The 25,801-nt window shown below is 36.5% G+C and overlaps 1 protein-coding gene across 8 annotated transcripts in view; it reads right to left on the bottom strand.

The window, feature by feature from the left end:
• The window catches only part of KCNMA1 (potassium calcium-activated channel subfamily M alpha 1), a 536,805-nt gene that overhangs the window by 166,678 nt on the left and 344,326 nt on the right, over positions 1–25,801 (bottom strand). For 7 of the 8 annotated variants that reach the window (XM_063434220.1, XM_063434221.1, XM_063434223.1 and 4 more), the window contains exons 7-9: positions 23,832–23,907; positions 22,567–22,737; positions 6,716–6,807 (exon numbers count right to left, since the gene is read on the bottom strand). In XM_063434220.1, the coding sequence (XP_063290290.1) occupies positions 6,716–6,807; positions 22,567–22,737; positions 23,832–23,907 (339 nt within the window). Of the gene's footprint in view, positions 1–6,513; positions 6,606–6,715; positions 6,808–22,566; positions 22,738–23,831; positions 23,908–25,801 lie in introns of all 8 variants that reach the window. The other variant, XM_063434225.1, reaches the window with a different exon arrangement.

Raw genomic sequence — 25,801 nt, 5'->3', positions numbered from 1 at the left:
TAATTGTAAAAAAAAAAAAAAAGCACTAGGAGTTAATAATAATATGATTGAAAAATTATAAAATAGAAACACAAACTGAAAAAAATCTACAATAAAGGGGAATGTGTAAATAGTTTCCTGATTTGGTTCTATTTTTTTTTTATCTTTTGGGTGGTGATGTATTTTACAGTGGCTTTGATTTCTTGGGGAATGTTATGGCAATTTTGTATTTATATAAGTAAGTAAGTAAAAGGTCAATGATAAAACATTATTGATGATGATACAATGTGTATACTGTAAGCATTGGTTACGGTTTATTTGAATTCATTGGTCCTCAGTCACAGTCTGTGATTTACCATGTGAAGTATAGCTTTAGGATTGAAATGTTAAAAAAACTATATTTTTTTTATGATGCCTCGCTTTATTCTTCTTAAAGAACTACTATAATGAAGTGGTCTGGGTGCCAGGTCCAGCTAGCATTAACCCTTTTTTCTATAAACATAGCAGTTTGAGAGAAAATCCTATGTTTATAAATGGGTTAATCCAGCCTCTAGTGGCTGTCTCATTGACAGCCGCTAGAAGCGCTTGCGTGCTTCTCACTGTGAAAATCACAGTGAGAATACGCCAGCGTCCATAGGAAAGCTCTTGCCGCGCATGCGCATCTCCTCCGAAGAGGAGGAGAGGAGGCGGAGAGCTCCCCGCCCGGCGCTGGAGAAAGAGGTAAGTTTAACCCCTTCCTCTCCATCCAGCCCGGTGGGAGGGGGACCCTGAGGGTGGGGGCACCCTCAGGGCACTATAGTGCCAGGAAAACGCGTATGTTTTCCTGGCACTATAGTGGTCCTTTAAGATGTTTTGACCTTAAGGGTAATTAAAAAAGGGATAACATGTACACAGTGTCTTGATAAAACTCTTCAGACTGAAACGTTGATTCACCTGCCTGTACGTGATCATACAATTATGGACAGAAGAGATTTTTTATTATTAACACCCGTGAGTGCTGCCATCCATTTGTTGTTTCTAGTTGTGACCTGGATAAGGACCTGGACAAAAGAGAAATATTAATGATGTCGAGCACAAGGTTTCTACCATACACACACAGTGCACTCAGAAAGTATTCAAACCCCTTTGTTTTTTTAAGTGCAGTTTTATGCTAAATTGTTTAAATTACACATAATGACAAAGCGAAAATCGTCTGTAGATGTTTCTACACTTTGGCTAGACTCAAATTCAATTCATTGGACATGATCTGAAAAGACACACACCTGTCTAGAAAGGGCTGCATTGAAGGTCCCCAAGAGCACCGCTTGGAACAAGCAGGCCACTTCCTACAGCTGTCTGCCTGAACAAACAAAGCAATTATAAGACAAGGGAGTTGGTAAGAGGATAAAAGAGGTGACAAAAAAGTCACTCTGCTTGAGCTGCAGAGATCATGTGCGAACATGGAAGAAACTTGTAAAAGGACAACATTCCACCGATTTGGCCTTTGTGGTGGACTAGGCAGACTCTCAGACTGTGAGAAACAACATTTCCTGGTCTTATTAAATAAAGATTGAACTGCCTGGCCTTAATTCAAAGCATCATGTCTGGAGGAAACTAGGCACCTCGCATCACCTGTGCAATATCCACCCAACGGTGAAGTATGGAGGTGGTAGCATCATGCTCTAGGGGCGTTTTTCACCCACAGGAACTCAGAGACTGGTCATGGTGAAAAGAAAGCTGGACAGAGCAAAATATAGATATATCCTTAATGAAAACTGGTTGAAAGCACTTTGAAACAGACAGGGCCGAAGTTTCACCTTACGATAGGACAATGACCTTAAGCATTCAACCAAAACAATGCAAGAGTGACTCTGTGAACGTCCTAGAGAGGTCCAGCCAGAGCCTGGACTTGAACCCAGTCAAACAAATCGGAGTGGTCTGAAAATGGCTGGCCAATAATGGTTCCCATCCAACCTCACAGAGCTTGAGAGGATCTGCAGCGATGAAAGGCAGTAACAACCCAAATCCAGGTGTGCAAAGCTTGTCATATCATACTCAAAATGAAAAAGGTTTGAGACCGTAATCGCTGCCACAGTTGCTTCAACTAGGTAATGAGTTAAGGATCTGAAAACTTATATCAATGTGATATTTCCTTTTTTTCTGTTTATTATATATGGTGTCACAAATATGCCTTTTGCTTTGTTAATATGCAGTGTTAAGTGTAGACTAATGTGAAAATAAAATAATTCAAACAATTAGAGAATTAAAAATGTGAAAGGGCTCTAAATACTTTCTGAACACACACACACACACACTAGAATTCAAAGTTAATTTCAAATCTAAGGTGCAAATAGCAGAATTGTAAACTGCTTCCAAGCCAGCTATGCTTTCTATTCAGCTACCGTTGCCTTAAATCTGAAATTCACTTTCAATACACTTTGTGTTTTGACACTTTATATGACGTGATTTAAAAAGGGAAACTATGGAAAATACCACTTTGTTAATATTAGGGCAATTGTAGATGGCGACTGGATGTCACGTGTCTGTGAATTTGACTAGTGATGTCTGGAATTACCCATAGACTTCAATGAGGAAGGGATATCATGGATATTAAATAAACAATATAATTCTCTAACAGTGGAGATTCCAGATGAGTAAACCAGTTGAAAAGATGAAACACTTTTTTTAAAGGTTGTCTGTGACTACCAGTAATAAAACACAAAAACATACTTTTCATGATAGTTTCACATCCAGTTTTACACAGTGAAAGTCAACCCAAATAACATGTCCTACAATCTGCACTGCCCATAGCTATATGAAGGCTTCCTTTGGAGTTCCACCTGGCTGTGACACGGTAAAGACATACAAACGATCTAGGACAATTTAGTATCACACAGTGCAGCACTGACCCAGGAAGTACCTCTAGTGGCCGTCTGAGGAGTGGTCACTAGAGGTGTTCCTAGGCTGCAATGTAAATACTGCCTTTTCTCTGAAAATGCAGTGTTTACGCCAAAAAGCCTACAGGGACAAGCTATAGACACCAGAATAACTACATTATGCTGTAGTTGTTCTGGTAACTATAGTGTCCCTTTAACGGCTGTAATTAATGTTTTACAGGTGTTGTATCATTTTAGAATGTCAGCCTTCATAGTGTTATACATTAAGTCTAATACAGAAGTTTCAATATCAGAACCACTTGAAAAGGTATTTGGCAAACTCAAAAAAAGAATCTGTAAAATTCTTGCCTTTCTTGGCAACATTTTAGATATCATAAACCCAAATCCCATGAGATTCCTTTAAAGGAAATGTATTTATTCAAAACGACTACTTTAACTAATGTACATTTAAAAACTGCTTAAAAAAAGTATTTTAAATTAGTGTAAAATCATATTTTTGCCAGCCTTCCTTAAAGGGACACTTTAGTCACCGGAACAACTACAGCTTCAAGGTGTTATTCTGGTGTCTATAGGCTGACCCTACAGGCTTTTTAATGTAAACACTGCTTTTTCAGCTTTTACGTTACTGCCAAGTAAAACTTCTAGTAGCAGTCACTTATGGCTACTTGAGGTCCTTCCTGTGTCAGTGCTTAACAGTGTTCAGCATTGATGTTCAGCGTCTCCACGCTCTGCGTGGAGATGCTGAACGTTCCCCATAGAGATGCATTGATTCAATGCATCTCTTTGAGGAGATGCTAATTGGCGCTGAGTGGTATTTTGCCATGCATTTATAATAGTTTTTTTTCTATGGGAAAGAATTAGATTGGCTGAGATCAGCAAGTTTGATTATCTCAGCCATGGAGTCAGAGCGAGGCAGGGCCAGCTGTGCCGAGACCAGCACAGTGCTGAATAAAGATGATTAAACTCACCTTTTTACGGCAAGGAGAGGGCGCCAGGGACATAAATAGTTATTATACTACTCTAGTGCCAGGAATATATGTTTATGTTCCTGACACTATAGTGTTCCTTTAAGCTTGTCATCAACTGATATATCTCGTTTTATCTTTTAAGAGAAGGAAAATACTTCTTGTTTAGCATTTGCTTAATCAACGGTTTCTTAATGTTATTTATCCGAAGTTCACATTTTCTGTCAGAGCAGAATTTCTGATACTTTTTATATCAGTTAAAACATTATAAGATCAATTCGGTCACTCAAAAACGAGATATCTCGAATTTCCTCTGGAAATTACACCATTTGATAAAATGTTGAAAAACAACTGCAAAGTTTGTTAAAAGGTTACTCCACACATCATGGCCACATTGGTGATCTGAATTGGAGTCTGCGTGTGCAGTGTTTTACTATGAAGTGCTGCATATGGCGATACGGTGTAACTTCACCTCCGCTGGCATATTTTATGTTGCCTGGAATGTGAGTTCCCAGCTGACTAATACAAATTCTGTGCAAAATTGGCATCTGGCACTGGAATAGGAATGGGAAAAGTCTCATACTGTTGGTGTACCTTGAGGTCTGGGTTAAAGATCATGGGGTTAGAGTAGTATCACTGATCCTTGTACGCAGTAATGTCATCAAAAGACACTGAACAAATTAAAACCAAATATCTTCTCAACTAAAGCATTACAGGCCTTACGATATTGTAGCACATATACAATTCTATAAAAATTCTATATTCCATTCTATAAAAAGTAAATTTTCAGTTTAAGGTTTTGTGAGAAACTTTAAAGCGGAACAGTCAATTCTCTGGGATTACACCACTAGATAAACCACCGAAAATCATGTATAACTTGTGTTAATCATTTTTCACAATGCAAATGTGGAGAAGAACATGAACATTTTGGTTTCTCCTCTATGGGAATGGCAGAAAAGGACAATGATTGATAAGGAGACAAGACAGAGGTGCATGGATAAATGTACTTACAGCAGTATGGAGAAGTACATTTCATTTTAAAACGTAAACTAGATTTTTTTTTAAAATATCTGTGAAATATAGGTGATACATAAACATAATATTAAAAATCCTATGAATTGACAGTTCCGCTTTAGGAATGTGCATCCGAGCTAAATAAATATAAATAATTTGATTTAATGTTGCCTATGTATAATGAAAAACCTTTATAACATCATGATTGTTTAGGCATATACATATCTGTACAGATACACACACTTAATTTATTTTATAAAACTAAAAAGCAGAAAATAGTTGTGCTCACAATTTCTACTTGAAGTACAGAACACATACCTTAATGATATTTAAAGCTTTGCAGTGGTTACTACATGGGACTGCACCTACAGACATTATTTTGTGTACCTCTCATGCAAAGTGCTCATTCTGAACAATGAGACCCATTGAGATTGCTTTTCTTCAGGGGGGAGGCATTAGCTCGGACTCCAGGGAGCACAGACACATGAAGAGGCCATGACATCCTAGCTCAGACTCAAGGAGAACATTTAAAGGTATTCCAGTCTGTCTAACTAGGTAACCTAGCTAAGGACTTACGGAAAAAGACAACTAGAGAATTTAATATAAACCTGCAACTACAATAATTAAGTAGGGCTGTAAATTAAAAGCAAAAAAAGTGCACACATCTGTACCCTCTTTGCAACACGGTTACAGATCACATCTTTGTTAAATCCTGAGTACAACCTTGCTAGTCTGTTAGCCGCTGTATTTGCTAACAGTCGTATTTGTAGACAGAGAGCGATAGCGTTCATGCTTTAATGTTTGCTCATTAGACAGGTATACATTCCTGCACAGTGTTATGGAATATTAGTCTGCAATATAAACTGAAAACTTTCAATCACATTTGTAGTCTGTGCGTGTGCTCTAAAGCTCTGGATGCTGAATGATTGTTATTGTTAAATCTTGCTGGACCTTTGTTACAGTAGTAGTTACTTTTAGTTTGTAGGCTTCTGACCAGGACTCCTAAAGTCTACTGCTCCAGTCTCAGACAGACTAGGTTTTTGGTATTATATCCCTTATTCAATTTAGGGGAGGTGTGGCTAAGGTTGCATAAATAGAAACAAAAGCGATTTAACTCTTAAACGGCAGCAAATTGAGCAGTGAGACTGCAGGGGCATCATCTGTACATTAAAACTGCTTCATTAAGTTAAAGTTGTTTTAATGTCTATAGTGTCCCTTTAAGTAAACATTTGAAAAGAAAAATGGCCTGGTTTAGGAAAAGTAACAAAGTATGTCCATTCATACTGACTCTAATAATGTGTTTTCAACCTGAGAACTCCATTCACTTTGATATACATAATTCATGGCACTGATTTACTAAATTCATAGACTGTTCTGTTTATGAATTAACTATACTTAAGTGGTATTTGACCATGCTGACTGTGGAGAACCAGAACTGGGTTCCGGCGAGTACGATTCTATCTTCCCTACAGATACTCATTGTGAAAGAGAAACATTTTTCTTTTTGCTACAACCTACTCGGGCCCGAGCACTCTCTTTAATGTTCAGAGTCTAAGTATTTATCTTAAACTGAAGTAGATTTATTACGTCTCATATAAATGGAATACCTTTAAAGTATCTCACTCTAGTCTTGTAAAAAAATATAATAGAAAAAAACAAAAAGTGTAAAAAAAACTTACTTTCTCCCTCGAGTTGCGTTAAATGTCCCGCCATATTTCTTCCGGTTAAGGATAAGAGCAGCAATTTCAGGGACGTAGCGGGCAAACATTGCCTGATTGCGTGGAACGAGAAACAGGGAAGAAAAACAAACAAACAAAGGACAAATAGCATGCAGAGAGGTTCGCCCTGCAGCATTGAGACCAAACCTTGGTCAATACTTACTTCCGTCCACTAACTGCACTATATGAACCACCATATTTCTTTCGGTTTCCTATTAACTCTATGATTTCGGGGACGTAGCTGGCAAACATGGCCTAGGAAGGAAGACAGGAGACAGAAGAGAAGACTAAAAAGAAAGAAAGGACGTCTTTTGTAAAGATGGACACAGCTGGCGTGGGGCGGTATTGGTGGGTGACAGCTCCAAACTGGAAGAGGGGCAGAAGCAGATCAGGTTTGGTGGACATGTCAATTCCACTGAATCAGAGTTTTGTCCCAATAAGCTCTCTTTTACACCAGGTTTAGAGGTGAACTACTCTTTTGAGAAAGATATTTTCTACACCTAAAAAAGGAACAATATAACAATTGTTGTCTCTCTAGGTGTAGGGTTTTTGGGTTTATTTTCCTAGTGGAAAGTCAAATATCAAAATTGTACTAATTTTTCTACCAGGCTTAGAACTTAAAACCTATGCATTCATATAACATAATGATACAATATATGCATTCCCCCATCACCTCCACCCTCCGACGTTTGTGGTGCTACTGGATTACAACTCCTAATGTTCTCCACAATGGTCACAGTCTACTACAGTATTAGGAGGGATGTCATTTGTTAACAGTTGAGGGATCCCTGAATCAGTGTGTGTATTACCCTAATCCAAGTTTTTCTACGTTTAACGGACCCATGAAAGAGGAGTCAATGAAAGTAAAGATTGTGATTGACTTAACTGTCTTCAAGCATTGTATGGTATATCATTAAGGTCTAGTGTGTAGTGAAGAAATAAGTTGAATTGCAGCAAAGCAGTGACAAAACCTATTGTAATCAAGAGCATCCCAACTGTCAACGTGTTACAATGCCCATCATTCATAGCTGGAGGGCTCCTCAAGCAGATAACGTAGCACTAGAGGGAAACGGAGTGGCTGCATTACAAAGAGCAATGCCAACACGGGATGTGTTCAGATCATGATACTTCTGAAAGAATGGTTTAAAAATCTAGTCTTGGCTGAAATGTAATGCCATTTAAAAGTTCATAAGTGTATTTGCAAATGATTACCAAAAAATGCTATTTTATATATGTACACACACACATACAGTGTCAATGTGATTAAATGTGCAAAAATTCAAAACTGTGCATATATACACTCAAAAAGTGTTGCCTAGTAGATTGGAATTTCTCCAAATTACAATAGAGTGCAAATACCAAACAAAAAGATGTCTCTGGTGCAATGTATATTAAACAATTTTTTATCACCTAAAACAGTGATAAAAACCAGGGTATAATGAACTTACCAGAACTGGCAAAAGTATGTATTGTGATATCTCGCCAAGGAAGCTCCCCATCCTGGTATATGTCACCTTTTAATGCCAGGAACAGCTGTGAGTCCTCAAAATATAGTTGGTGAATTCAATGAGGAAACAGACTTGTACAGATATAAAGTTCCATGGAACTTTATATCTGTACAAGCCTGACATGTTTCGTCTTTCTGACTTTCTCAATAGCTTCTCCACCTTCTTCTGAATATATCGTTACTCCGATATCCCCTGATCACTCTCACCTGGATCGTCACTGATAACAACATGTTGCAATGTTACTGAACTCTGCATCATATTGTCAAATTTAAAGATGATGCCACCACACTGAGATGTATCACTCCAAACACGATGACGGCAAACCAGGAGAGAGCGATTGGTGGATATTGGAGGACTCCATCTCGAGGACTTACAGCTCTTCCTGGTATTTAAGGGTGACATATACCAGGAGCGCAGTTACCTTGGAAAATATGGAGAGGTTTGCAGCCCTTGGAGCACCTGCATGTTTTGCACAATATTATTGCACTTTTCACTTGTGAGTGTATAAATTTAGATGTTTTTAAATTGATGTTAATTTAAATACTACACTATTTATTTCTCAGTTTTTTTGGCCTTGGTTGTATACCAGTTCCAGTAAGGTAATATACTTTTTTTTTTTTAATCACAGTTTTAGGTAATATTAAATAATTGTTTAATACATATTGCACCAGAGACATCCTTTTGTTTGGTGTCTTATTAGTTTATTTAATAGATTTGTACCTTGACTGTAAATTTTTTTTTTGTCAATTCTTTATTTTCAGTCGTTTTGCAGAGAGTTATGGGATACAGAATGAAAAAGTAGGGAGGGGCCATAGTTACATCAGATTCATGATGTACATTTCTATTGTGGGTTACAGTAAGGTAAAATTCGTCAGTACTGTGGTCTGAGTTTCTTTTAGTTTTGTCACGCTTGGTGGAGTGTAAATTGTTTTATATCAGCAGAATTCACATTATGTGCAATGTATGTTGAGTGTGTAACACATCATTACATTACATACCTTACATAAACTGAAAATGATTTACTTTTTGTAAAAGTATATTTTAGGAAAGCAGTAGGAAACTAGCATTTGGAATTGCAGCTCACTAAGATTTGCATTTTTAAAAGGGGCTTTCTAAGCATCGTAGCTTCTTCAGCACAGTGTAGTGGTTGTGGGGTTACACGGAAATGGATGCCATTGGACTTTTTTCTGTGAAATAATTTAATAGTGAATTGCCAAAAATCAGGATTCTTCCTGGCATTGATATGCTGGCTGCTGTAGCATAGTATTGTAATGGTGGTTATGGTGCTTTGAGTACCCCTTTATCTTTAGAGGAACACAACAAGCACAACAACCACTACAGCCTGTTGTAGCAGTTATGGTGCCAGAAGTGCCTTGATGGCGTCTTACGGTAAGCAGCCAAACTCTTTCAGTGTGATATGATGACTTCCCTGGGCCCCAGAAGCTGCAACCTCTTTTTTTTAGGAGAATTTGTTAAGAAGTGCCAAGAAGGTCCATGCAGGATCACTTCATTTGTTTGAAGCATCACCTGAGCATTCTCAGTCAGTGAGCGCGGTCCTGCTTTGGCCAATCTTTACATTGAGTGACATCCTATACCGGATGTGTTACAGGCACCAGGGGGACCCAGTGAAGGTTATGAAAGCATACTTATATTGTTTGACTTCTTCCCATGGGAGCTAGGGCATTTCTGGCAATGTAAACACTACTACAAGCTGTAGTGGTTTTGCTGCTTGGAGTTTTCCTTTAATGTATTCAGTAGGATGGTTGCAGATCATTGTGTTTTTTTTTTCCTTCTCAAATAATATTTCAACTTTTAAATAAGTAAAATATATTTGATACGCCTCATCTTCAATCCCATTGTTGGATTACAACAATGAGACACATGCTTATTTTTTTTTTGTTTTATTTTTGTTTCTTGCATGACTTTACATTGCATGTAATATTTATCATAAAATGTGCTTGGTAATTATTAACTCAAAATCCCCAACTCAAAGGTAGAGTTCTGAATATTGTAAATCCCACACATGAAAGATAGCTATCCGTCAATAGTCATTCATGTAAAGGTCATACATACTGCAATATCTTGGCAATGTCAGTTGCAAGAACAGGGAGAAGAAGGTTTATTATCAATAATACACTTTAAAACAAACATTTTTAGCATGGGAGGACTAATCCATGTGCAATACAATTGCTAAATACAGCCAATGAAAACCTGGCAAATAGGTTGTAGCTCTAAATCTGCTTGCAAAATAAAATCCCCCTTTAGAATTATTTTTCCCTATTATAAAGTGTATGCATTGTTTGTAAATCCTGGTGTTCATAAAGAACATGGCAAGCTCAGTATAAACTCTGTTAGGAATTCCACATGCCTTCCAATACTTAGACCTGGTTCTGACCCAATTCCACCAGGAGCTGATCACCCTGTGCCAAGCGTGTCTGAAAGACCAAAAATGTGGATTTACCAGAATTATACCCCAAAAAATAATAACAAAATAAAAAGGGATATGTCACAAAAAAAAAAAAGAAATCCACAAAAAAAGATGGATAGTTAAAAAAAATATATATTTTTTTTTTTTTATTGAGAACCAGAAGATGTATTTGGGAATTACAAATGAAAGGCCTGTAACATATTGCAAAGATGGTGTTTTGGGATAGTCTCTCTCTATACTTATGGATACACTTACACAAACGCATCCTTCCCATCACCACAACTATAGTTCTATTTATACCATACCTAGAATACTAAACAAATCTCAGGAATCACGTTTCCTAGATATCACCATCTAACAGATTTTCTTAGAGGTTCTAGCATATAAAGAACGCATATTTTTACTATTTTGCATTGTATGTTTACACTGGTTCAAGTATTCTGGAAAGGCACTTATCTTGACAGCTATTTAAATCGCCTAGTTCGTTCTTGCAATTCAGATGTTTGTGCAGTTTCGTAAATTTACAGGGAGAAAAGAAACTAATCCACCAAGTTTTAAAAATAAAATACCATGCCAAAGGAAGCTACATTTTAAAGGAATGCATTGTGTAGAAATGTTTTGCAAATCTGTAAATGTATGTTGTTGTGCCTTAGAGTTGGGCAGTAAAAAGGGGCCACCGTTATTCTTCGTTTTGCAGTCCCTGTATTTGCTGTATTATATTCTGCTGCCTTTCAAAATGCTTTATCAGTTATGTTGTGCTGACCATATATGGGATTTTTTTTTAATGGTCTCTAAAAGGTGATCTACATACTAATACTCAGGTTGGCTGAGTACATTTTGAATACTGATCATAAAGGAGTAAATTTAATTGATGGAGCTGCCGATTTAACTTGCTCAGATTTTTCAGCACCCCAAACTCTGCTAAGTTTGATGTTAGTTTAAAGGATACCATAAAGGTCAGTTACGAATGTATCAAGTTGAAAAGAGTGGACCAAAAATGTTGTCTACATTGATAGGGTGTTGGGGAAAAGACATGTATTGAGCCAACATTACCAGCTAATTAGAACATGTTGGTGTTTCTTTTATCTCCTATACTAAAGGGTGGTGAGGAGATGGGTAATCAAATTTAGTGGATAACGTATCCAGTATATATGATGATAGGTTAATTTTTAATGCTGAATGTCTTTAAAAACACAAACAGTGCATGCAAGAATGTTAATAAAATCCTTCAGATTCCCTCTCTTTATTTATAACCTTTTGGAGGATTCTGGAAGTTCGTATCAAAATAATTCTTGTTGATGCCTGGGGAAGCCATTTAAATCTCTGATACGGGTAAACAAAAGTTTTTTTCTGCTCACAAACTTTCATTAACTAAAACAAGTGTCAGTGTGTGTGCAGATCAATACAGGAACACAAACACAAAGAATGCTACTTGGTATTTAAAATACTGATGATATACTCAGGATAGCCATATCTTAAAACTATGGAGAACAAGACAATACAAGGAGTTCCCTGCACTGTTTATTATTAATATTATTATTATGCAATGGGTCTTATATGTTCTGTATAGAAACTGTATCACAGAGTTTACCATGATAGTCTTTGGGGTTAGGACATCTTTCTAAGGTAATCAGCAAAGTCTGGGAGTGTGGCCGAAGAGTCCCCTTTAGAGACATTTTAAGTTATTTAACAACAGTGAGATTTCCCTGTGTAAATTATCAGCCTGGGGTTTAACAGGGAATCCTTAAAGACTGACAGGGGAAAAAAACATATTTATTCCTTTGCAATATATTTCAGGCCCTCCTTTAATTAACATGATTGAATGCAGGTGTTTCTCTTCACTCCTAGGTCTATTTTTACAATGAGAAGCATATTGCATCTTATCACACATCTCTGGTTCTTCATTTTAAGGGAAAAATACATTTAAGGAGACCAAGTTCACTGTGTTGCCAATTAAATAAACGTATTTAAAAGGCAGAAAATTGATCCTTAGTGTCAATTGTTGATATGGATATATCATGTTTAAAGTTTTATAGCCAAAATTGGGCAAAAATAAAAGAAAAAATATAATTCTAAGGAGGAAATGTCACCTTTGACTGCAGGGCTGGAGACACCCCTTAAATGTTTCAATTTAGAGAATAGTGTGAGGGTGGCTGGAACATTTACAGTAAAACTAAAAAAACAAGTAGACAAAAAAGTTTGCGGAAAAAAAGGGTGATGCTGTCTGGAGGGTCACACAATAGGATGAGGAGGGCAGGGGAGGGTTTTTAATACTACTTCTAAAAAAAAAATATTGACATAAACACAGAGCCATGTTTTGTCCAACAAACACCTATGTTCTAAGCTGCTGTTTCCAAAGGCTGCTCTTGGAACATGTTACCACGGGCATAGGAGTGGCAGGGAGAAGTGACATTGCAGCATGCAGCAGTGTATAAACAGAATAGAATGGAACGGTGTTATAGATGACGTTGGAGATACGTGAAATGCAGAACAACATCTTGGGAGAGTTTGAAAGTTAAGTTGGTTTTGAAACTACAAAATGGACTGTAACCCAAGGGGAGAAGAGCGGTGTTTGGGAAAAGTGGTGTATATCTCTCTAAGGGGCAATATAATTTAGGGCAGGACGAATATGGAGATAACACAGCAATAGGCACGTGGCGTTAGAAGAATGTGGCTGTATAGCGACAAAATGTTACATTCGAGTTGCTGAATGAGAAAAAATGATCGGAGCTGTGTTATGATATTCAGTCTAGTAGAATAGGAGTGTGGGGAGTTGGATGGATGTAAGGGTTTATGATGGTTGGCAAACTTTACGCAGATCGCAAGAGACCAGGATTTGTCCATGGCAAAAATAAAAAGCATTGGTGTAAAAAGCAACAAAGCATTGATGTCCAGGTAAGTACTATAAATGTTAAGCGTTAAGCTGGGCGACATTTATGGAAGTTGTAATCAAACAACAACTATCAGAAAACACTTAGGACATTCGTAAGCTAAAGATATATTTTATAATACGATCAAAATCTCCCATAAAATGCATAAAGTCTGTTTTTGCTTGTACAAGAGTGTATTAGTAGTATGTATTATGTATTAGTGCTCAGAAAGGTAATGTTTTAAGATGAATGAAGCATTCTGTGACATGAGGGTTTAAATGAAAGTGGAGAGCCTCGTGCAGCACTTTGGAACAACACTAGTTCATATTGTTTGTTGGAATAATTAGGGACAAGGGGGTAACAAAAAGGGGAAAAAAGTAAAGAGGGGGGAGTTCGAAACCGCAATAAAACATCTTCCATACATTCATTCTAGAACAGTCAATCTGGAGTTGAATTCATTGTTTACTGGAGTTCTTTCCATACGTCTCCAGGAAAGAATGAGCTCAATATCAATACGTATCCCTCTCACGCCTCTTAAAGTAACCATAGCAGTCATTTAAATTTCACTTTACTGTTCTTAACCCCCTTCCATGATGCACACACAAAATTAATATAATTAGGATTTCCTCCCACAGTGAAGAAGTTAAACACATTTTCTCCAGTGACCCAATGTCAGTGTGCAGAAGTGTGGAGTACCATCACTAGGTCTCCTTTGTCAGTTCTCTGGGACAGAAAACTAGAGCGCATTATTTTGGAAAGCTGGTAGTGTCCCCACAAAGTGGACCAGCCAAGCGTGGAAACAGATAAAGGAGGCCTGTGCCCCGACATTTATTTACTAAGTAGTGAGTAGAGGAGTTTATACAGAGTTGCTACATTTGGAAAAAAAAAGTTTTACAACTCTACTATATGATCGTCAACTCATTGCTTGGTGAATAACATGCTTCTCTGCAAACTGCAAAATTGGTATTTTACAGTAAAGGCTTTCTTAACTGTTTCGGTGCTGGGCTGCTAGCCTGTTTGCAGTAACAATGCAATTAGAAGTAATCAATGATACTCAGCACTTCTGCAAACGTCAGCATACTCATTCAAGAAGGTGGGATCTATCACACCCACCTCCTTTATAATGTAATAAAAGGAACAAAATAAAATGAGCTGAGGCATTAACACTGTTTTGCTGCCAGCAGTATTGGCGAATACTCGCAGACGCTGTTGGCTTTAGATATTATTATTTTTTGGTTAAACACAAAGAAAACTCGCAGAGCAATTCTCGATCCCAAGCCATGGTTGAAGTTCTTCTACAAAGCAGGTGTTCTCTTGGGTCTCACAATTCTAATTAGGCATTAAGAACTAGAATGTACAAGGTGTTTAGATGGAGTCATTTATTATATGAGGACATGAATATTGTGCATATTTAAAAGATTCCCGTTCTTGTGTTATTCTAACGTTATTAGAAGGATGATGCGTATCTATCAGTAATGCATGTTTTAAAAGGCATATAATCCTTTTAAAGTACTGCAAGTGTCAACAAACAGGATAGGAAGTAGGTAGCAACATTTCTTCAGGCAAAGTAAAAGGGTAATTTGTTATGACTTGCCTACATAATCTGTTTCAATTATAAAGCAAATCTGCTTTCCATTTATATGTGTTTTAATGTCATGTGGATTGTAGTTTCTAATTTTATAGGGCGGGTGTGATTTAGTTAGCGGTCACTCTGAGACTAATATCCAGAAAGTGGAGTACTGAATGTCTATTCCACCTATACCATGTGATAGCCGCATAGATACAAATGTGACACCAAGATGGCAGTCAAACCAGTGTGCTCAATGCCTTACACAGTGTAATGGAAAGGCATGATTGGACAATTATCTAGTTCTTATAGCAACGTGGATACAAATTTGTATAAAAACATATAATAAATACCATTTAAAAAAAATGTTAAAAATATAGAAAATATTTGATTATTGAATTAGGTTTAACATTTTCTTTCCAAACAGGAATCTTTATATTTTGGCCTGATTTTATGAGCCCAAATGCGTATCAATAAAACGTGCTTTACATATACATCTATTAGCTGATATCACCATATTATTAGTGGACATCTTTCAAAGTAATAGATGTCAAAATGAGTTTGCAGGAAGGAGATCTTCACTTTGAAACAAAATAAGGATTTGTCCCACTCAGTACAGTGAAGATATAATATAATAATGAAAAATGACCCAGCCTGATTATATTTAAAATGTATATCGAACACTTTGTAAACAATTAGATTAACACCCAAAATTATATTATACAAAAATAATGACCTTTAGAGTAAAGTTTTCAGAACAGCCAAAGAGGCTGCCTAAATCCTCTTAACCATAAATAGAATTTTTAAAGATCTGTAAAGATAAAAATAAATAAATCAAAATAAAGTGAACAATGACAGATAAATAAATTATTAATAGATTGTAAATAAATATAATAAGATAAATGAGGGTTACAAACCTGTGCCTTCGAGGGCACCTGAGCTAAACTCCCCCTTCTCCCTATGATAACTAAACGCTAATACTGCTAACCAGCAAAATGAAAAATACAACAATAAATAATAGGGGAAAAAAACGGTAATCAAATACTATTTACGGGGTAAATGGGTGAATATTGAAAGAAAAATCTCTGTGTGGGATTGTAATATACCATTGTATTATCATCATTAAAAAATGGTGTACCAAACTTGAATCTCGGTAATAATAAAACCCCTTCCGAGGGTTTGAAAGGGGTTGCATACTTTTTAGGAAAATCTGCATTCTGTGAAAAAGAACAAAGGTTTATTCTGACATTATTGGAATTCATTTTGACTCAGAATTTTTCACCTATAATGGAAAATACTATCTACAAGTGATTGGTACTGCTATGGGTTTCGGCCTGTGCACCTAGTTATGCCAACTTATTTTCTGGGCTGGTGGGAGGAGACATTGGTGATGACATCCATCCACGCCATTACACATCTCAGGTTTTAAGTTGGCATTGATATATAAATGATATTCTAATCTTTTGGATCGTCCCCATAGACCTCTTTGAAGAGTTTGTGACAGTCTTGAACGATAACCCTATTGAATTGCGATTAACACATGTCATAGATGAGTTTGAACTTGAGTTTTTGGACCTTAAGATCAAAATTTTGGAAAATGGGGAAGTGATTACATCCCTGCTACATTGGGACAGTCATCATGCCCAAAATTACAAAAAAAAAAAAACGGTAATCAAATACTATTTACAGGGTGACTATTATTAAAAGAAATCTTAAGACCGATCACACACACAGAAACAGGCAAGTCCTGACGCGCGTTTAGCCGCAACCGGGCTCTTCAAGGGGAAATGATCAAATGCAGCAGAGATGTTTAAGCAGAGGGAACCGTTCACTCAATTGCGAGTTCCTACGGCTACCAATTAGGAGGTTCCACGTCATAGTCTGGGCGGAAATTAGCACGGTCAAAATTATGACGAAACTAACCCCTCCCATTAGTGGGTTTGTACAATTTCACTAGAAAGTAGTCTGTCGTTCGAGAGAAAAGGACAGATTCACTAAGCAGTGACTTGTACAAAGCCTGCTATTTTGATTGCCAGATTACATAAAACCTCTCCATGTTACTATGAAATATTAATATGAAATAGAGATTCTCTGAAATTATAATTTAGTCCTATAGGAGTCCAATATTTATGTAGCTACAAATCAAAACAATGTTTAAATATATCTCATTCTTGAGACTTGAGACTTCTAGCTATTAAGGTTTTACAGCTCAGTGCAAAAAGATACATTGTTGGATCCCTAGATGGAAAACAAAACTATATATAACATATTTATCCCCTTAAGCCATTTTTGCATTTTTTGCTATTTGTGTTCAAACACAATTTGCATCCCTGTCATTTATTGCACCAATACATATTATATATTGTTTTTTAGAGGGCAAACAGGGCTTTAATTTGATGTCACATAGACATAGATACATTCTCATTAATTATACAAATATGCCAAAAAATTAAAACAAAAAACAAAAAAAAAAACTTCACAGTTTTGGCAATAATAGCGTGTACATAATATGTCCAGCTTAGAAAAAGTTATTCAAAATAAATTAATTTATGTGTCTTGATTTATAAGGTACATCATATGTATAGGAGTTCAGCTTATTTTGAAAGTTACAGGTCACAAAATACAAGGACTAAAATAAAATTTCAATTTGCAACCATTTTAGAAGTTGGTATGTTTGTCTTGTAGGTTTAGTAGCCATCAAAAAAAAAAAAAAATAATGCCACACAAAAGTATATATTTATATAAAGTAGACATCACAGGCTATTTACCTAAGGTTAGTTTGACACTTTTTACATAGCCATTTCATCGCCAATCTCTGCTAAATATTAGAGTAAAATTGTGTTTTTTCTTTATTTTGGCATATACACATATAACAAGGTTTTTGTATTCGTAAAGCTGGTGTGTGATATTCCTGCACAGAACCCCATATTGTGTTCAGCTACATCTGCTGAGTATACTGATACCCCCATTGTATGCCTTTGGCACTTTTCTGTAAAGCTACAGTGCCATATAAGAGAAAAGGCTATTTCAGTTTCTATAGTTAGAATTTTCGTAGATGGATTTGACGGGTCTATGTCTCATTTTATGGTATTATAGCAGTGTGAATGTTCAAATAACCCCACAAAGGGCTTTCATTTGATAGAGCAGACACCCTAGGGTATCCTATATGGTGTATCTTGTGCCTTAACTTGTCACCATTTGTTTCACCAATTTATGTCAATGTTTGTGGTGAGGGGGGAAAAAAGTAGCATTTCTTACACTTGATATGTACCACTGTCATAAAAATCCCCAAATTATGCTCAGTTACATCTTCTGAGTAAAATAATATGCCCAATGTATGACCTAGACACTATTTTCTGAAGTTACAGTGCTGTAAAAGAGACGTGACAAGTTCAGGTTTTTAAGTGTGAATTTTCATGGAGGGCTTTGATGCGTCCGTGTCCACTTTGGAACACTTGAGCAGGCTACATATTACAACTACACCATAAAAGCATACCATTTCTTAAAAAAGACATCCCAGGGTATTTCAAAAGGCATATTTTGAACCTTAGCGTGGGATAATTTTTCCGCTAGCTTGTACCAAGTGAAGTAGTTATAAGCATTATTTATGCCTTTTTGACACACAAAGTGAGTTTGCACAGTATATTTTGCAAACCTGCTACGACTGTATAATACTTCATATGTTTCTCAGCTATGTCGGTTGAGTACAACAATACCCCTGTATGTACCTTTGCCAGGTATATGTGGACATTGGAGGGGCACATTTGAGACACAGTAATTCCAGTTTTTTTTTAAACTTTTAAGTTTGACGCTGTATTCATGTTCCATTTTGGATTCGTTTAGCTGGTTGGTTATGCAAACTTCCCCACAAACACAAACTATCTATTAAAGAATACACCCTGGGGTAATTCAAAAGGCATATTTTGAACCTTGGTGTGGGATCATGTTTTCTCTAGTTTGTTCCAGGTGTAGTGGTAATGAACATTTTTAAATGTATTATTTACTTTTTAAAACTTTTTTTTACTTTTTAAAGCTACTTTTGAAACTTTTTTTTGCTTATTAAATTTTTTAAACTTTCCTAAACTTTCTTAAAACTTTTTTTTTACAGATTTACATTTTTTTTATAAACTTTTTTCCTTTTACCGTTAACCCCTAACAAACAGTAAGCAGCACTAACAGTAAATTCCCCAATTTTCTATTTGAAACTCCCACCCACCCCAGCTAGCAAAATATATCATTTTAAAATATTTTAATTAATTAATTAATTAATTAAATAAATTAAAACCTCTGAGGGTTTAAAAAAAAAAAAAAGTTAACCCTAAAGGGTTAAAAAAAATTGGATCACAGTATAATACTGTGATCTGTATTTTGATCCCTGTGGGTAGTAATCAAATGGCAGGGAAGGGGTTCATTTTTATTAGGACTGGGTAAAGGGGGGTGGGATTTTTAAAACTTTTTTTTAAACATTATTAAAACTAATTTTAAACTAATTATTATTATTTATTTTTTTAACAGGGAGAAGATCATCACTGAGCCGTCTCCCTGCACTTCACACAGAACGCGGAAGAGCAGGGAGGCAGATCAGAAGTCCCTGTCAGAACGATCACTGCTGCAGGGACAGCGCGATCGGGTGCTCCCGGCTCCCGGTCTGCCTCAAATAGCGCATGACGGATCCGGTCCATCATCCAGCGGTAACTGCTTCCCCGGCATGACGGACCGGGTCTGCCATTCGTCACAAAGGGGTTATTCATAGCACTATTAGATTAGGGAATGATTACATCTGATATGCATTCCACAGACAGTGCATCTCTACTAAAAGCCTCAGCTGAGTGAATATAAAAATAAATGGTGAAAAATGTATTAACAGAACTTTAATAACAAAGTGAAAATTTAACTTTTAATAAGACTGAATATATGGTATATGTATATAACTTATAGACCGACTTTTTTTATTTATAATTTTCTACATAAGTACTTAGTTTGTGAAATGAGGGTATGGTTCTTCGTATAACATATGCCTCAATTTGGGCACAATTGGGATACCTTTAATGATCGTAATAGTGTTTATAGTGAAGTATAATTGTGAGACCAAAAACTTTCTTAATTTTAATGTATGTACGGAGTAAAATTAAACTCCTCATTTAGACCATTTGGAGCCGTGGTTTTAAAATGATGAATCCATCGTGACTCTGCCTTCAGTAATAACTGGTTTATATTTCCTTTACGTAAATTGAATTGTAGCTTATGTATGGCTTCAAACTTTAAAACCTCAGGATCCGCATTATGATCGAATTTTACATGTCTTGACACAGGTGTGGAGACATTTGGGTTGGAAATTGAATTTATATGTTGTAAAATTCTTCTTCTCCACTGTTGGAAAGTTTTCCCTATGTATTGTGCTCCACATTGGCAAGAAATCAGATAAACACTATTTGTGAAACTATAATTTACAAAACTGTTTGTTGTGTATATGTGTTTTGTTTTGGATGGATGAATATACTCACAGGCTTTACAATGCCCACACCTATACGTTCCCTGTGTGTTTGACAACCAAGTGGATGGTGACCTCGTAGGTTCCAGATGGAGGTGAACCAGAAGATCTTTAGGATTTTGGGATTTTTTTAAAGGTCATCGAAGGAAAGGGCAAGATGGCTTTATTGAGAGTATCATCACTCTGGAAAATTGGCCAGTTTCTTTTAAAAATGTATTTTACTGGATTCCAATCTCGATCAAAAGTGCCAATAAATCTGATGTTATAGTCTATAACTGTCAGTTATAGATGATTTAGAAGGTTAATGTAAACTTTCAGATCTATTTATCATTTGTACACAAAGATATGCCCTTTTGAGGACTCGGTTGGGATAACCTAATTCACTGAACTTTGATCTTAAAACTGTAGCCTCTTTTTCAAAGTCATCATCTGTAGCACAATTCCTTGTGGCTCTCAGGTATTTACCATACGGAATGTCTTTCTTAAAATTTTGGGGATGATAACTGTCCCAATGTAGCAGGCTATTGGATGCAGTGGGTTTTTTGAATTAGGATATAATCACTTAAGGTCCAAAAACTCAAGTTCAAACTCATCTATGACATGTGTTAAACGCATTTCAATACAGTTATCGTTCAAGACTGTCACAAACTCTTCAAAGAGGTCTATGGGGCCGGTCCAAAAGATTAGAATATAATATATATATCTATGCCAACTTAAAACTTGAGATGTGTAACGGCGTGGATGGATGTCATCACCAATGTCTCCTCCCACCATCCCAGAAATAAGTTGGCATAATTAGGTGCACAGGCCGACTCCATAGTACCCCTCACTTGTAGATAGTATTTTCCATTATAGGTGAAAAACTATGAGTCAAAATGAATTCCAATAATGTCAGAATAAACCTTTGTTCTTTCTCAGAGAATGCAGATTTTTCTAAAAAAAAGTATGCAACCCCTTTCAAACCTTTGGAAGGGGTTTTATTAGTACCGACATTCAAGTTTGATACACCATTTTTTTAATTATGATAATACAATGGTATATTACGGTCATACACAGACATTTTTCTTTTAATATTCACTCATTTACCCCGTAAATAGTATTTAATTATTGTTTTCGTTTCTATTATTACTTGTTGTATTTTTCATTTGGCTGGTTAGCCATATTAGAGTTTAGTTACCATAAGGAGGGGGGAGGGTTTGGGGGGGATTTAGCACAGGTTTGTAGCCCTCATTATCATTATATTTATTTACAATCTATTATTTATCTGTCATTGTTCACTTTATTTTGATTTATTTCTTTTTATTTGAATTTCATTTTTATTCTATTTTTTGTTTATCATTGAGGTACATTATGACTCCTTCCCCCTGCCTGTATCAGTATATTTCCTCATATACCTATCTCTATACAACTCTGCTATATTTGGAGATTAATGCAATCTTTACAAATTCTATTTATGGTTAAGAGGATTTAGGCAGCCTATTTGGCTGTTCTGAAAACTTGACTCTAAAGGTCATTATGTTTGTATAATATAATTTTGGATGTTAATCTAATTGTTTACAAGTTGTTCGATATACATTTTAACACTCAAAAGTTAAATTTTAGATATAATCAGGCTGGATCATTTTGCATTGTTATATTATTTATTCCATTATTGGGGGTTCATGCCCTTTTTCCAGCCTCCTCTACATATCGGTTCTCCCCTTCCAAATCACCCTTTTTCTTTTTTCCAGTGAAGATATAATGTTTACTAAAAAGGACAAACGGCGTTACTATATCTTGCATGTCTACTTAACCCCTTAAGGAGCAAACTTCTGGAATAAAAGGGAATCATGACATGTCACACATGTCATGTGTCCTTAAGGGGTTAAAAGAATGATGGGAGCTACATTTCAATGTTACAGTCATGAATTTTCTATAGTTTAGCATTGATTGATTTCTTAATTAGGAATTCCACCCTTATATTATGGAAAAGCAGATAGGCCCTACATTTTCTTTTGTTTGTTTAATGTGCCATCGTGCAAAACACAATTATCCTTAGTCACCATACTTCAACCACTGTGGAATGCTATACATTAGACTGGAGGCTGGTCTTGAAATGCTCTGCAGCTTTTAGTGTAAACCAAGATATTAAATATTATAAATGTTTTTACCAAACCGCCAAGGATGAAGAAGACCATGAAGAGACGCCCAAGAGTGGTTTTTGCATAAACATCTCCGTATCCCACAGTGGACATGGTCACCATGAGCAGGTATACACATTCCCAATATGTTAGAGCTTGGGAGTTTCGGAAATCATCCCAAGGGTCTCCTGAGTTCTCCACCTGAATGGAAGACAAAATGTTTAACCAAAACAGCCAAATTATCCGCTAATTTATAACGGTCTCGAAAAAAATGTTCCCTTGTTAGACAAGGACGACCCACAATATTTACTAGTTTTTGTACAAACTTGTTCAAGTTATTGACGATTATGATTGTACCAACAAGTCATGACATGCAAGCTTGAGTTGGACAGCAAAGTCATTAGGTGGGAGAGTTTAACATGAAATGTTCAATATGATCTGATTTAATTCATAATCTATTAATCTTACTCTTTTCATTTTTAACATCCAGCACATAAGGTGCTGCTTACTAGAAATGCACATATATAAAGCACAATGATGCATTTTGATTTATTCTTAAAATTATTCATTGTTTGCCACGAGCTCCTGGAGGAGCCTGCTAGCCAGCCTCCTGCCCAAGGACTATGGGCCATGTAAAAGACAATGCCAGGTTACTGCGGTGGAGCCAGGCCCTACAACCATAGAACTTTTCCATTCATTATAGACCCAGTAAGCAAAATGGGAATGCCGGCGGGTTATCACGACAGACAGATCTGGAAAAGTGATCTGTGAGTACTCCCCCCGAAATTCCCAAGTCAATCCGTTGGGATCAGACTGTGTTGCCCGGCTTGTGGTTAAGGGGGAGCTGTGTGGCAGAACTACTACTCATTCGTATGTTTTTTCCCCTTTTTCGCAAATCATGTTTGGGCTTCAGTGGAAGATTGTGCTTGTCCCATTCTGAATGTAATAGAAATGAGGATTGGTTATTAATCTGTGGGTAAGTGTTAGTGTCTCTTTTGGATAGGATACTGGAGCACAGGGGGTTTTCTTGAGGGCTGATGACTATTCATATCAAAGGACACTTTATCTAGGAGGAAATCAGGACATATGGCAAGTGAGAAAGTTGGTTTGTACTGAAGCCAGACGTCCAGGCCACTTTTGTGTGACTTCTCACACCTTGCAGAGTGGCTGAGTTAAGGTCTGAGTTTTCTGCTTGCATTCTTACAGAAGATGAAATGGTAATAGTCATACTAGATCAGCACTACAACTTGTGGTAAGTGATCACATAGACATAAAACTGTTCTCAAACAACTCACCAAATGAATGAAGCCAGCAGCTGTCAACCAGGTACTGATGAATATGGAGCAGAGATTCACAAGCTTTATGGAATTACTGCAAGAAGAGAATAGGACAAACTGTATTAGGTGGCTTGTAGAATGTATCTGTGCAATGTGGCTGACGTGTCATGGACAATTCGAACATTAATAGTTGCCTACAGGATGAAGCAAAAAAAGGTTATTTGTTTTATCCGTCTACAACCTTTTCACTGCAGTGAAATTTGTACCTTGAAATCTTTGCATACTTTGTAAGGACTTCCTATAAGTTGTGATTTTAAGGTTCTCTCTTTAATGCATGACTCAAATTAGGCACTCAAAGAGTTAATACATTTTCCAAAAATGGTAGATGATGTGTTTTTAAAACCTTAAGCAAACTCCAATTTTCCTATTGCTCTATAAAGTAGGTTTCACATATTAAAATGGTACAGTTTCCCTGTTAACAGAGCTCGAAATATTATCTCTTCAAAACAGAAAAAGCTCTGGTAATCTGTGGCTCTCAATAAACAGTGAAGGGACATGGTAAGACGCTATAAGCAAAAAAGCACAGCAGGTGGAGCCAAAGTGTACAGCTTCATGATATTTGACCAACAATGAGAACACAAAAGCAAAAACTGCTCCAAAAACATAAACACAGGTGATATTGAGAGCAGTTCCATTCTCTTGGCAACTGCAGGTCTAATGAAAGTAGCATGTATAATTCGATATAAATTATATATCGAAGTGGTTTGTCAGACATTATAGGCATAAACTGATAGTGTGTGTTCTGCAACTATTTATGATATTTTGAAGGTGTTATCTGCTTTATACTGAGGATTTTCAGTTTAATCAAGAACAAGCTGATTGTGAGTACTTCTAGGCTTCTTCTAAGCTTTTGAGCACTCACCAGCCTTGTGTTCTCGAAGTGTTCCAGCAGCCTAACTCTGAGGACTAGTTGGCTATCCTGATCCTGATTTACAGATGTGTCAACCAAGGACATGGTCTGCTGAAAGCAACCTGACCTGGGCACCACTAGCAGCCGTTTATGGATGGCAACTTTATCTCACTTTTCTCATCTGCCGGCCTACCAGAGGCATCCCACCCAACACTGCCCTCTACTCCAATAACCTGCTTTCAAGGCATGCCATTTGATCTGGTCGACATATTGTGCTGGTGTCTATTGGTTGTAAGGTGTGTGCACACCATGACTTTTAACTTCACAGAAATTTTCTCCTAGTGTGTGTGTGCGCTAAGGTGGCCTAGAGTATTTTCCCTAGCCATATGTTGGGTTTCAGGACACTTGTTTTATTTATTTGGCGACTATTTTGCGCTTGTATAGATCACTATATTCTACTTAGGATTCTATTCAGTACCTTCTTTACAGTCTCTCTTATGTGCATCAGTAGAGGCTTTTCACTTTTTTTTTTTTCTTGGTTTGTTTATGCCTTTTATCTCTTTATGCTCTAAAAATTAGGTACTGATATCTTGTGTGCCATTGAGAAATGTCTACTATTGCTCTAATGTTTCTCAACTTTATTTGCTCTCTGTGCTGTACATCTATTAAAAAAAGGATACATAATTAGATATACAAAAGACTATTCATATAGCATGTGAAATTGCAAACAAAAAAAACCAAAAAACAAAAAAAATGATTAAAATATACATTTATTTCAGTAGTGGAACAAGATATATTAAACAAAAAGTCTGGCTTGCAAGTTAAATATATGTTGAACAAACCACTATTTCAGGCAGCAGATTCTAAAGCAGTTAATTTTTAACAGGAATGTTTTTAAAACTGTCAACTGACACCAATATCGTGCTGACGTATAAATATACAGCTCCCAGGGTAAGGGCACCATAAAATTCAAATGTTTCATAAAAAGTATTGATTGGTTCTACGCACTGGTGGACATCACTCTAGTGAACAGAGTAGTGAAGACATTAATGAAGATGCTACTTTGTAACAGGCATAT

Source organism: Pelobates fuscus, chromosome 10 (genome assembly GCF_036172605.1).
Source record: "Pelobates fuscus isolate aPelFus1 chromosome 10, aPelFus1.pri, whole genome shotgun sequence".
Taxonomy (NCBI): domain Eukaryota; kingdom Metazoa; phylum Chordata; class Amphibia; order Anura; family Pelobatidae; genus Pelobates; species Pelobates fuscus.
This window is presented reverse-complemented; position numbering and strand designations above follow the sequence as displayed.